Here is a 12,426-nt window from a genome sequence, read left to right as displayed (position 1 = left end):
TTTGCTGATCAGACACTGGCCTGCTTTCCCATTGGCCCCTGGACTATAATAGGATCCCAGGGACTCTGATGGGGGGATTACGGTTACAAACTCTCGACTTTGGCCAGTTTCTGTGTCCTCTAACCATGGGAACAGCGGTTTAGGGGGTCGCCGCACAGACCCAGATCCAGAGGTGCGCCATCAAAAGACAACATCACGTCAAGAGGAAGAAATCAGCTCGAAGGGGGGGCTACAGCGGTTTAACCAATCAACTTGAGGGGAACACCTGTCATCTCTGCAAAAAGGAATACCTCTTTTCTTCCATACTTCATTATTTGACAATTATCTCACTTTTCCCATGGTTTTGCTGCACTGATTTGGATTATACATACTTTTTTTGGGACAATTTCAGCATCCAAGGGAAAGCTTTTGGATTATCTTCTGAGGTCGACTGTGTCCTTTACCATCGGAGGGATCTACCTGCTTATCCCCTCCGCCTGGAACAACTTAGATGAGCTCAACCTGCTAATAACTCACCAAATAACAAGCGCAAGGCTTGCATTGACCACTGTGTTTCTGCAACTGTGAAAACACCCTTCTCTGTTGGGTTTGTCTCTTTTCATGCGGCTGGCCTCCTCTGGATTGACACTCACTTTTTGACCAGAATTGATTGAACTCCTTCCTCTTCTCTCCTGCTCTCCTTATCTTACTTTGGTCTCCTGTCTTTGAGTTGGTCAGTGCATTGTAGTGAGCCATGGTGCTGTTGAAGATAAAGTTCACCCAGCAGCGGCGGGTGCATCTGGCCCAGGGTCTGTGGCTGTTGTCCTGGATGGCAGTGATGTGGGGGGCCATCATCTTTTGTCTGGGGGTTTACCTTAAGACAGAGCTGCTCCGCAGGGATGAGGTAGAGAGATGGAAATACACTCACATGAACACAAATTAATGCAATGTCACCTTAAAGACTAGAGGGCCACGTTTAAAAACACTGGCATGAATTCATTCAAAGTTACACAAACATAGGTTTATATGCTCAGACCTTTGCCTTTGCTCTTGGCTGTTTACTGAGTCTGCTGTGCCTCCGCTTATCGGTGACTTTTATTTAAACTTAGCTCTACAGTTTAATCCAAAATACAAACAGGCATCACACACAATACTAGTGTAAACACGCACGCTGTGGCACACTGATGCATGCTAAGTCGTGAGGACACTGTGTGTTAAAACGGTGTTATAAAATCACTTTTTTCCCAAAGTCAATGACGTTCAATTCATATTGAAGTTAGGTAACGTGACGAGCAGGTGAAGGTCATGACCTCTACAAGCTATTCATTGGGCTAGATTGATCACTGATTGATCAACATGATAGGTTGCATGCATTGATGTCCTTTGGGCTGCACAGGAGGCTGCAGGCCATGAAAACACATGCGTTCAGATAGTTATTGACCTGTTCAAAAACCTCTTGCAAAGTGTTTGAGTTAGTGTGGAGATGAGTGAAATAGTGTCAGGAACAGAAACAACAATTGGGCGAAGTTGCTTTATGGCAGGCTTCTGAATACTCAGCCAATAATACACTGACCTTTTTGCTGAAGACAAGGCAATTAATCCAAATATGTCATCATATTGCCATATTAGCCTTTGATCACGTATATCAGCAGCTAATTGAATCTCTTGGCTGCCAAGGTCATTTTTAGAATAGATAAGGCTAATTGAATGCAGGATTATTACCTGCTAAAGTGTGCAGAGGAAATGACAAAGTGACCTGCAGTTGGCTGCTGCTCTTGTGGCTGTGATTATCTTTGACTGTGCTCTTCCTTTCTTGAGGTGATGGACAACACAGAGATCCATGTGGTGCCCAACATCCTGATGATGGTGGGCCTGGCCTCCATCGGCACCAACTGGGTTGCTAGTCGTGTGTGTCAAGACTCCATGGACGCAACCCGCTTCCCCCGTTGGAAAGTCCTCCTGCTGGTTTGGTTTGCTGTAGCTGCAGTGCTCTGTTGTCTGCTCATCGCTGTTGTGGTGCTCAGCTTTGCCCTGCAGGGAAGGCTGGAGGAGTCCCTGAAGGTAGGGTCACTAGTAATGATTGGAGGGTGCCTTGTGGTAAAGTCCCAGAACAGGATAGGTGTTTTCTGATCCTCAAGGAAAACACACAATGAAACCTGCTGCTGGGGCTGAAAGATGAAAAAGAAAGATTAAAATAGAAACGTTTAGACTGCAGAGAAAGTCTCATCAGAAAACATGGTCATTTGAAATGTATTCATTTATTAACCAACACTATAGTGAAGGATTAAAGCTCTGGTCGTTCAGACCAGATAAATCAGCCCTTAAAATGTAGTTTCTCAAATCTTTAGAGGTTAATTAATTTACAATGCGAAAGAATTTAACCTACAATACAGACGTAGTTTAATAAAGATAGGTTTCACATTAGATGGAAAATCTCTATCATGTGTTTGTCTTTCCACAGATAGAAAATCAAAACAGCTGCATCTTTGACATACAATACAATACAGTACTTTTTCACTCTTCTCTCTCCACTGTCAGGTCGGCCTGAGGAATGGCATTCGGTTCTACAAGGACACAGACGTACCGGGCCGTTGTTTTCAGAAAGAGACCATCGATCGTCTGCAGATGGAGTTTCGCTGTTGTGGAAACAATAACTTCAAGGATTGGTTTGAAGTTCAGTGGGTCAGCAGCAGATACCTAAACTTCACCTCCAAGGAAGTCAAAGAGTGAGTGAATCACAGGGATCAGCAAGTTATGAGTGATATACAGCAAAGAGACAATAAATCTAGATGAATGACAGATAACTAGACATCACATCCAAAAACGTCAAACACAATGTTATAGAGGGGATGGAGGGAGAAAGAGAATGGTTTAATGGTAGAGGAAGAGTGCATTAAAAACAGATCTGGCCTTTACTTTAGAAGAGAATGACAGAAATGGATGGAAAGGTTGGTCAAAGGTGAAATAAGTGAAAAGGAAAGAGTGACGACACTTGCACTGCTCATTTCTCACCGAGTGTGTATTGAACTTCCTTCCTTCATTTCTTGTCTTTTTCTAATCTGTTTCCATCATCGGTTTTCTTACTGTCCGTCTCTCCTCTGTCTCCAGTCGTATCCGGAGTAACGTCGACGGCCGTTACCTGTTGGATGGCATTCCTTTCAGCTGCTGTAACCCCTCCTCCCCTCGCCCCTGCCTGCTGTACCACCTGACAGATAACAACGCCCACTACAGCTATGACTACCATTCAGAGGAACTCAACGTGTACAGCCGCGGCTGTAGGCAGGCTCTGACCGACTACTACATGCAGCTGATGAACTCAACCGGTCCTGGTGTGCTGTCAGTCATCCTGATACAGGTGGGATAACGATGGCATGAACACAAACACTTCAGTTATTCTGTAATATGTGATAAAATAGAGGAAATATTGAAATATTTTTAAATAATGGACTACCATGACACCCACCAGAAAGAAAACCTCACTGACACACATTGATTTCTGTGTTTTAATAAAACATGTACTTTGCCAAACAACACTATTGGCAGCACTTTCTCTTTAAAGTAATAAACGACGCCTCGGGCTGCAACAGGACATTCCTACACATGTTTAACAGTGCATCATTACACACCGCCTAGCTAACGAGGCCTTGACCTGAGTTGTAGTCTGGTAATGATTTTCAAGCAAAAGCCAAAAGCTGCTTTGAATCATGTAGCCCTGAGATCAAACAAAAGAGGGAAGAGAAAGCATGAGACACAACTGAAAATATGTTGTACAACACTGACTGTGTCACAACTTCTTTATTTTGCTTTAGTTGTACTGCAGCAGTGTTTACTCTTCATCTTGGGGATTTGAACCCATTTTGTTTAAGAGACTGTATGAAAATTCGAGGGGAAAGGACCCTATGTTGCAGACGTTAAGATAGGGTCACCTTAACCTTAACATTGAACCTTAATACGTTGATCAATATGCAAGCGAAGCCTGAAATAAGAATATAAATTGGAAGTGAGAAAAATCTAAAAGTCCTTCTCTCCCAAAAAATGTAAGACTACACACAGAATAATTCTCGTATAGTCCCTAATCCATTATTCCATAAAAGTGTGAATGTTTGTAATACAGTTTCAAATCGACTCTCTATCTCATCCTCATGCGGGCAGTCGTGCAGAAAAACATAATTATAGATAGCATCATGTTGGTTCTTCAGACATCAATGTTTGTGAGTCTATGAAACCACTTCACCATTTCATTAGGTGGCAAACAGCAAATGAGATGAAGTTTTTATGTCATTTTTATTGCTTCTTTCTGTCCAGATATCAGTGCTTCTGAGCATGCGGTATCTGCAGACAGCCATGGAAGGAGCCATGGGTCTGGAGGACCCCGAGGGTGAGAGTGAGGGTTATCTCCTGGAGAAGGGTGTGAAGGAAACCTTTGAGGACCTCAAAGTCAATGCCCTCACCATGCTAAAGTTTGGGCAGGTTGACCCCAACGACACGGAAGGATCCTCTGAGGCTGCTGAGAAAGATGCGTCCCCTACTCCTGCCAGTTAGATGGGAAATGATTTAAATATGAGCTGAGGGGGAAGGGATGCAGTGTTGAGGTTTCTTGGTTGTGTGAGTTGGCAGGTGGCGGCTACAACACCAATGCAGAAGCCGCAGCTCCCTTCGCACATGGCCAGAACAAGGCAACAAATAGGGAATCTTATCAGACCCTGCACAGACAACAAAACAAACATCTCCTCTGTGCTTGACCTCATGAATATGTAACCATGTGTTCAGGAGATGTGTAGTATTTGTTGTTGTAACTAGAAGAGAGTAAATTCAGTTTAAAGGGTTGTAGCGTTCACACACATATTTAACACATTTTAACATTTGGCACAAATTTGGCTAAACTGCAATGAAATGCTTAGAAACCTGTTAAAATGACACATGAATTATATATTAAAGGTAGACGTTTTTAACTGCTTTGTAGTGTCGGCTTCCTTTTGTACATGCAACAATAGAGCAGGGAATTTCTCTGAGTATGGGTTATCTGAGTTCAGCAAGGAGAGTTGGATTAAATATGTGTATGTATTTTGTGCATGAGTAAGTGTGGTGCCCTAGATGAAGCTGTCATCTTGTCTATTCTGGCAGCTCGGCAACAATCTGATAATCCTGGTGTGGTTAATCCAAACACTGCTGTCCAAGCAGTATCAGCAAACACTGCCAGCGCACGTGAACACACTCTGTCATACAGGGACAGCAACAGCACGCTGATACAACATGTTGAAAGTTTTTCATAAAGCAAAACCGTTTTAAAATGCTTTTTATTTGCAAAGAATATATCATTGTGGTTTGTCCTAGCTATCCAATGTGTGCTCCTTCTTCTTAAATAAAACTCTATCACAGAATAAGTTCAATGAATGTTTTATTTAACTCATACAAAGCAGAGAAAGGAGTGAGGATGAAAGTGTGGCTTCAGGCTTAGTCACGTCCTTCCAAAATATTACCTGTAATTATTATTATTATTATTACAGTAGCACAATGGGAGATAGAAGGGTACTTACCATAGGTTTTTTCTTAGATAATTACAAAAAGCAAAGTGAACATATAAAACATAACAATAAATTCAATTAATAAATACACACAAAACACATAGTCAGTTCTTACAAATTCAAGATTCCCAGTAATTATGTGAACACCTATTGTGAGAACATACAAATATACACGTTCCACATTTATAGAAATCTACAGACCACTTGGTTATATATGACATCACAGCCAGAGTGAGTCTCTACAAAATGAAAAATATTGTACTGCAGATACAGAGATAATTTCTTAACATAGTGTTCACTGCACAGGAAGTAGCTTGGTTACACTTCCCCTTTGTGATTTTGTTATGGAAATAATGATGTAATGCATAATCTTAAAATGCTCAATGAGGAACTTTAATTCTCACCACTAGAGTTCACTGTTGCACAGTGCTTGAATCTGGCTAGAATAAGTACTTGTGGGGACAGACATGGAGCAATAATGGCAACACTAGAGCTCTGACAACTTTAAGGTAATAACTCCAATCAAAACCTTCGTCATATTCACCGGAAAACTAATTATTGAGCAGAAATAACACAGTAGAGAACAACATTTACATATAGCCTTTTTACATATAAATGGAAATTATTCTAATTGTATGTCGAGTATAAAAAACAAGGCCTGTTGTTAAAACGCACAAAAGGAAATGAGGCCCAAATGTTCAGCGTTTAAACCAAGATTATCTATCTCTGTACACAAAACCTTTATTTGTAGTATATTTTTTAGGCATATGGTATATTTAAAGATCTCTCTGTGCGTGTTAGGAATGGAGGGCGTGCGAATATGTCGGCTTTAAAAAAAAGAAAAAGAAAAAAAGCAACATGTGCCTTTTGAAAATTCCGGTGTGGTTTTGCAATGAAACTAACTGTCACACAGTCAGAGAGGAAGAGACAGCGACGCAGGGAGGGGAAGGGCCGCACAAATGTCAAACCACTTCACTTGACGCAAGATGGATTTTCCCTCTCTGGTTCATTTTCTACATATTGTTGATAATATTTTTTTTATTTGCTGTCTTCTGTAGTGCCTCACACCTCTCGTAACACAACAATGGACTCAACCATTATGGAGATAATAGAGGAATTCATGGAAAGTGCGTTGGCGCAATGGGTACGTCATTTATCATTTATCACTTCCAGTTAGAGAAAAAGGTCATCGTTTCAAGAGCCAAAGAAAGAGGAGAATAAAACAGGTGGATTGTGTGGAAAATGTTTAGAAATCGGCCTTGGACAATGACCAGCTCTGCAGTAAAACGTTATTTGCAGTCACAAATATTTATGACATTGTATCTTAGAGCAGCCTGCTTTCCATTTCTATTCACCCCAAGAAATATAAAAGTAGGAGTGGAATAAACAGCAAAGAATAGCCTTGATACAGTTTACTGGTTGTTGATAACCAAACAAACACCCTACTTCTCCTTTTGGCAGCTTCCCTTGCCTCTTAATGACCAGCTTTTTATTTTCTCCGAAAGCCGTGACACTTCCTTGTCCATAGGCTTTTTCTGATTTGAAAATAAAACAAAGTTATCTACTGTGTATTCAAGAGAATATAGGCTCACAAAACTCAGTTGAGGACATTTATAACAGACTGGATTTCCAGCTGGGTTTTCCACATGGGAAACCAGCCCAAGGAGATTTTCCCCAATTCCGGTCAATGAAAAGTATTTACGTTATATTGCGAGTACTGTGCTGAACCTTTTAGGAATGTTCTCTTTATTGTTGCCCTCCTCCAAAGAGGGGGTCAGAGGTCAGGTTCAACAGAATGCCTGTAGCTGGGAGAGGTTTAGTATTTGCTCATGGGCACTTTAGCAGCACGGTTATTCACTGACACGAGAGCTTTCACCCTGCTTCATATATGTTGAAGGACATCATCCGCTGTAAATAACCCTGCGCCCTGTCGGTCGCACAGGGTCTCGAGCTGCTCTGCCTCACCTTATCAGCTGAACCAAGTCGAGCTTCTTACTCTGTTTACCGACAGTGCAGTTTTTAGAAGGTGCAGGTGGGAATAAACCTCATTATATTGCAGTTTGTATTGGCACAGCTCTTCTTAGCAGAGAGAGACCTTGGCTGCCGTCCTGCTTGGCTGCCTGTCACTGTGAAGTGCTTCCCTGTGTGAGAGCACAGATCCCACCTGTCCAGACAGGTGCACCGACTCAAGCGGCTTCCTGTTTGAAAATGTTTGCATCTCTCCATCTCCCTCTCTTTCTGTGTCTTCTTTCTGCACCTGATTCCTGTCTTCCTTGCCTATCTACAGGTACACACTCATGCCACACTTCTCTCCACACACAAAATAATCCCTTCCTGTCTGTTGCAGGTTCAGCTGTTTGAGAAGATGGTGGAGAGGGAGGTCGGCGGCCCGCTCTACAGCCAGTACATGGAAGTAAACTCAATTTCCCAGAGTGTTCGGGATCGTTACATGAGGCTGACCAATGGGATTTTTCTCAATGAGATCATGAGGGTCATGTAAGATTGATCAGGATTTGCTTGCTTCATTGCCTTGCAGCCATACAACAGACTATAGACAACGGAAAAATAAGAACTAAATGGATGAACACGTGAGGACCTTCCCTAGTCAGCCTGTAATGCAAGAGGCCCATTTAAAACTGGATTTATAAAATAAAATAAAGTCTAAAGTGTTCATTTTCAGCCATTTGTGGAACATTTTAATGTTGAAAAACAAAATGATAAACCTGGTAACCTTGCAGTGATTTGCAAAAATTGGCCTTGGCTTTTAAGTAAAAAAATTTAGAAATGGGTCCACAATCTATTCTCCAATTAAACTAAAAGCCCATTTTAGATAAGGTTTAAATATCTCAACAACTATTGGATGGATTGCGATGAAATTTTGTAAAGACATTCATGTTCCCCAAAGGAGGAATCCTACAGACTTTTCCTCAAGTGCCAAATTGAGACTAACATTTGTGTTTTTAATGAAAGTGCAACAATTGGGATGACACTTGTTTCACACAGTCAGTAGTCAGGATACTGTAATCACGTTTGTAAACCCCTGATATGAAATCTATCACCATCAACGTTTCCAAATACCTGGCTGCAAAACCAATGACATGCCCTTTGTGTTTATTGCTCATTAGCAAATGTTAGCATGCTAAAACTACGATAGTGAACATAGTAAACTTCCATGTTAGCATTGTCATTGTTAGCATGCTAGAATGAGATCTTAGTTCTGTTCTTTACTTGCACAACATTCATCTTTTGCAACCCCACTTTGTTTTGCAACCTGTGTGAAATGATGGCATAAATCTATGACTTATTCATATTTGCCACAGATTTTCAGCGAATCATGAAATGAGGTTCTGCATACGTGCTACCCTGTTAGTTATCTCAGCTCATTTCCTTATCATTAGCAGAATAAAACCTTCTCTCTCTCAACAGACAAGATCTTAGTCTGTATTTGCCAATCAGCTGATTAATTTGGCCTGACCAGAGCCATGTTATTTCAACAAATAATTGCATGTGGATTCTCACAGCCTGCTTCTCTGGCTCATTAAAATCGTATTCACTCTGCTTAAATGCAGACGTGTTGCTGAGCTGTTTGATCACGCTGTACTAAATACACCGTCGTGTCCTCTCTGTGTTTGTTCCAGAGACCCGAACCCCAAGGTGGAGCGGCTGTACGACAGCGAGAGAGATGACCACATGCTGCGAGTCCAGAACTTTTCTATTTTGAATCGACACATCAGAGCCTTCTACCAGGTAGGAGAGAGACACATGGGGAGGGTGAGATCAAGGTGTTACATCCAATAATCAGGAGCAAAATGAGGTGTGATCTGAAATTAAACACAGAAGAGTTTTAAACATTTCCACTCTCAAAACGAAAAGATCCATTGAATGTTTAATGAACTCTCAGTCCGATTACACACTTGCACTTTTTTTTATTACTGAGATATAATTTGTTTGAGGTTTTGACCACATAACTACAGTTTCTCTTTTCATTTGTATCTCTATTTGACTTTATTTTATTTGCACCTTCTTTTAAACAATATTTTACAAATGAGTTATTTTCATTTTAACCGCATTGTCATACAACTTTGTGGTTCCCATCAGCCCTATAGAGATTTTTAATGTCTTTAAGCTCATTGTTTTGTATCATAGCCTGCAGTCTTACCGTTTTGATTCACCCTCACTGCTCTCATCAACCCGTTTACAGGTATAGCAGGCATCTATTTTCAGCAGAAAAGCTTTTGATAAACCTATTATACGCTACCTGCCCAGCATGAAATGGCAGACAATGTTGACAACTAGCTGGTGAACAAAGTATAGCATGCAACTGCTTCAATGGGAGAAAAACATTTTTCAAAAACAGAGATAAAGGAAGATTGTATATTGGACTTGAAATCATCAGGTAGACAGAAACACGGCTGTCTGCTGCACAAGTAAGCGTTTGCTAACACAGACCATCTGTCTCTGTTTACAACTTGTCCTGCTGACATCAAAATCTATTAATGTTGCTTTAAGGAGGGCCACATATTCTTATTACTTCTAGAAATCACATCAACACTTTCAATCACAACTAGTGCAGTTTTGAATGCATATGTTCTAATCTACACCAAATAGCAAGCCATTTGTCACTGATGCTGAATTTTAAACGTATTAAATCGTATCACTCGTTTCTCTCAGGCTCTATGAATTAGCTTGAAAATGTTGCCATCTAAAATGTTGTTAAAAGTCGGGTACCTTTAATTTGAATTATTTTGTACGCTTAATCGCTTTCTTGAAGACAATTAGATGAGAACATTGATATTACTCTCATGTCTGTCAGTTCAAATTATGAAGCTACATCCACCAGTCGGCTAGCTTAGCTTATCACAAAGACTGGATACAGAGGGAAGAAGTTATCCTGACTCTGACAAAATCCATCTACAAGTAGCATCCTCCTGTGATGTGTACTTTATTTTCTCTGCTGTGACCTCAGCTTCTGTAATATAATATATATAAGAATACAGAGCTCACATATAATACGTTTTTTTTATTCGTAAAAGCAACGTCCTGGAGCCTCTGACTTGAATCTTTGGAAATGGTCGGGTTCTTGATTGAGATCCATCTGGTGTGTTTTTTGAAAAATAATAACCCTAATTTGGAATAGCCCTGTTTACTTTCTCTACCATTTCTAGCAAAAAAAACACTGGTTTAATGGCTTTTTTTGTGGAAGAACTGAAATGACTTGCTCATTATAAATAGAAAAGTTTTGTCAAAAAAACACCCTTCTGAAACATAACTCAGGGCCACACCAAATGGCGAGGGAGAGAGGGTGATGCAGGAGGGCTGGGGAAGCAGTTGTCTAGCTGTAAGGTAGTAAAGACAAGAGGACAAGATGAAGCTCAACCATCAGTCTTAACACACAAATATTTAGCTTAAGGATATCGTAGGATGCTCAGAAGTGTATGCACGGGGTGACTGAGCATTTTCACAAAAGAGAAGATGAAACACAGAACATTTCCACCCTCAGCAGACGTGTCCCTGCTTATTATCGGGCAAATGGGGTGAGAAAAAGTGGAGTGGCGAGCTGAATATTTAGCTACAGTTGTGGTTAGGGGGTTGAGGAAGTGAATAAAAATCAAATATATGTATCATGCATTTCATAATGTGCATTGTAGGCGCCTGGGGCCGTGGGGGGAAATGACACAATTCTTTCCCTGGAGGATGATTCAAAGGCTTCTGTTCTCAGAAAAAGAAAACCTCCCCAAGCACTCGTCAGGTGGACTGAACATGCGCAGCTCAGCTTGTCACACAACACAAGAACACGAGTCTACAAGGTTTCACTTCCTAATTTTCAGTGAATCACTAATGTCCCCTGAAAGCTCAGAGCAGCAAAAGACACCGGCGATAATTGTGAAACTCATATCAATTGGCTTAACACTAGAGTTTCACCTGGTGCACTCAGAATAGGCTCCACTGTGGCTGTGGATGTTTAGTTCCACATCCGTCATGGTTTTACTGTTGAATTGCTGTGCGCGTGTGTGTGTGTGTGTGTGTGTGTGTGTGTGAGAGAGAGAGAGAGAGAGAGAGAGAGAGTCAATGACAAGACTGTGGTGAGTGTAAGCGACAGCAGCAGTCTGCAGCCTGGCAGCACTTTATTTTCTCTGCTGTGACCTCAGCTTCTCAAATATAATACATATAATACAGATTCTGAGCTGTGTGTAAATGATTGAGGCGTGAAGACAGAGCACGTTTACAGTATATGCAGATATATACAGATGTTAAGTGTCATTTGAAAGCTCTCTGTGGAAGTTATTATTGTACTGTATTCTGTTCTGTATGTTGTATTCTATTACTTGCTATTCTGTTCTATTTTATTATATTTTACTCTAATCTGTTGTTTGTTGTCTTCTCTGTGCTATTCTATTTCTGCTACTCTGTTCTATTATTTTATATCTTATCCTGTTTCTTCTTTTCTATTCTCTGCTTATTCTATTCCATGTTTTCTATACAAATAAATTATACTTTATTGTATTCTGTTCTGTTCTGTTTTATTCTGTTCTATTCTATTCTGTTCTGTTCTGTTCTGTTCTGTTCTGTTCTGTTCTGTTCTGTTCTGTTCTGTTCGGTTCTGTTAGATTATGTTCTGTTCTATTCTGTTCGTTCTGTTCTATTCTATTCTATTCTATTCTATTCTGTTCTGTTCTGTTCTATTCTATTCTGTTCTGTTCTGTTCTGTTCTATTCTGTTCTGTTCTGTTCGGTTCTGTTAGATTATGTTCTGTTCTATTCTGTTCGTTCTGTTCTATTCTATTCTATTCTGTTCTGTTCTGTTCTGTTCTATTCTATTCTATTCTGTTCTGTTCTGTTCTGTTCTGTTCTGTTCTGTTTTGTTTTATTCTGTTCTGTTCTATTCTGTTCGTTCTGTTCTATTCTATTCTATTCTATTCTGT

At 40.5% G+C, this 12,426-nt stretch overlaps 2 protein-coding genes across 2 annotated transcripts in view; both read left to right on the top strand.

Moving 5' to 3' along the window:
* Window positions 1-733: 733 nt before the first annotated feature.
* On the top strand, window positions 734-5,186 carry rom1b (retinal outer segment membrane protein 1b). Its single transcript, XM_029441898.1, has 5 exons — window positions 734-883; window positions 1,798-2,040; window positions 2,518-2,705; window positions 3,088-3,334; window positions 4,285-5,186. Exons 1-5 carry the CDS (start codon window positions 734-736, stop codon window positions 4,519-4,521), a joined length of 1,065 nt encoding a protein of 354 aa, XP_029297758.1. The 3' UTR covers window positions 4,522-5,186.
* A 1,259-nt stretch (window positions 5,187-6,445) lies between these two features.
* Window positions 6,446-12,426, top strand: part of ccdc88b (coiled-coil domain containing 88B) — a 47,420-nt gene continuing 41,439 nt past the window's right edge. The window contains exons 1-3 of the mRNA XM_029441998.1: window positions 6,446-6,648; window positions 7,852-8,000; window positions 9,143-9,251. Coding sequence (XP_029297858.1) covers window positions 6,589-6,648; window positions 7,852-8,000; window positions 9,143-9,251 — 318 coding nt within the window. The 5' untranslated portion in view covers window positions 6,446-6,588. The remainder of the gene's footprint in view (window positions 6,649-7,851; window positions 8,001-9,142; window positions 9,252-12,426) is intronic.

This window comes from Cottoperca gobio, chromosome 10, assembly GCF_900634415.1.
Source record: "Cottoperca gobio chromosome 10, fCotGob3.1, whole genome shotgun sequence".
Lineage (NCBI taxonomy): Eukaryota > Metazoa > Chordata > Actinopteri > Perciformes > Bovichtidae > Cottoperca > Cottoperca gobio.
Note: the sequence above shows the minus strand (reverse complement) of the source record. Positions and strands in the feature narration are given on the sequence as shown.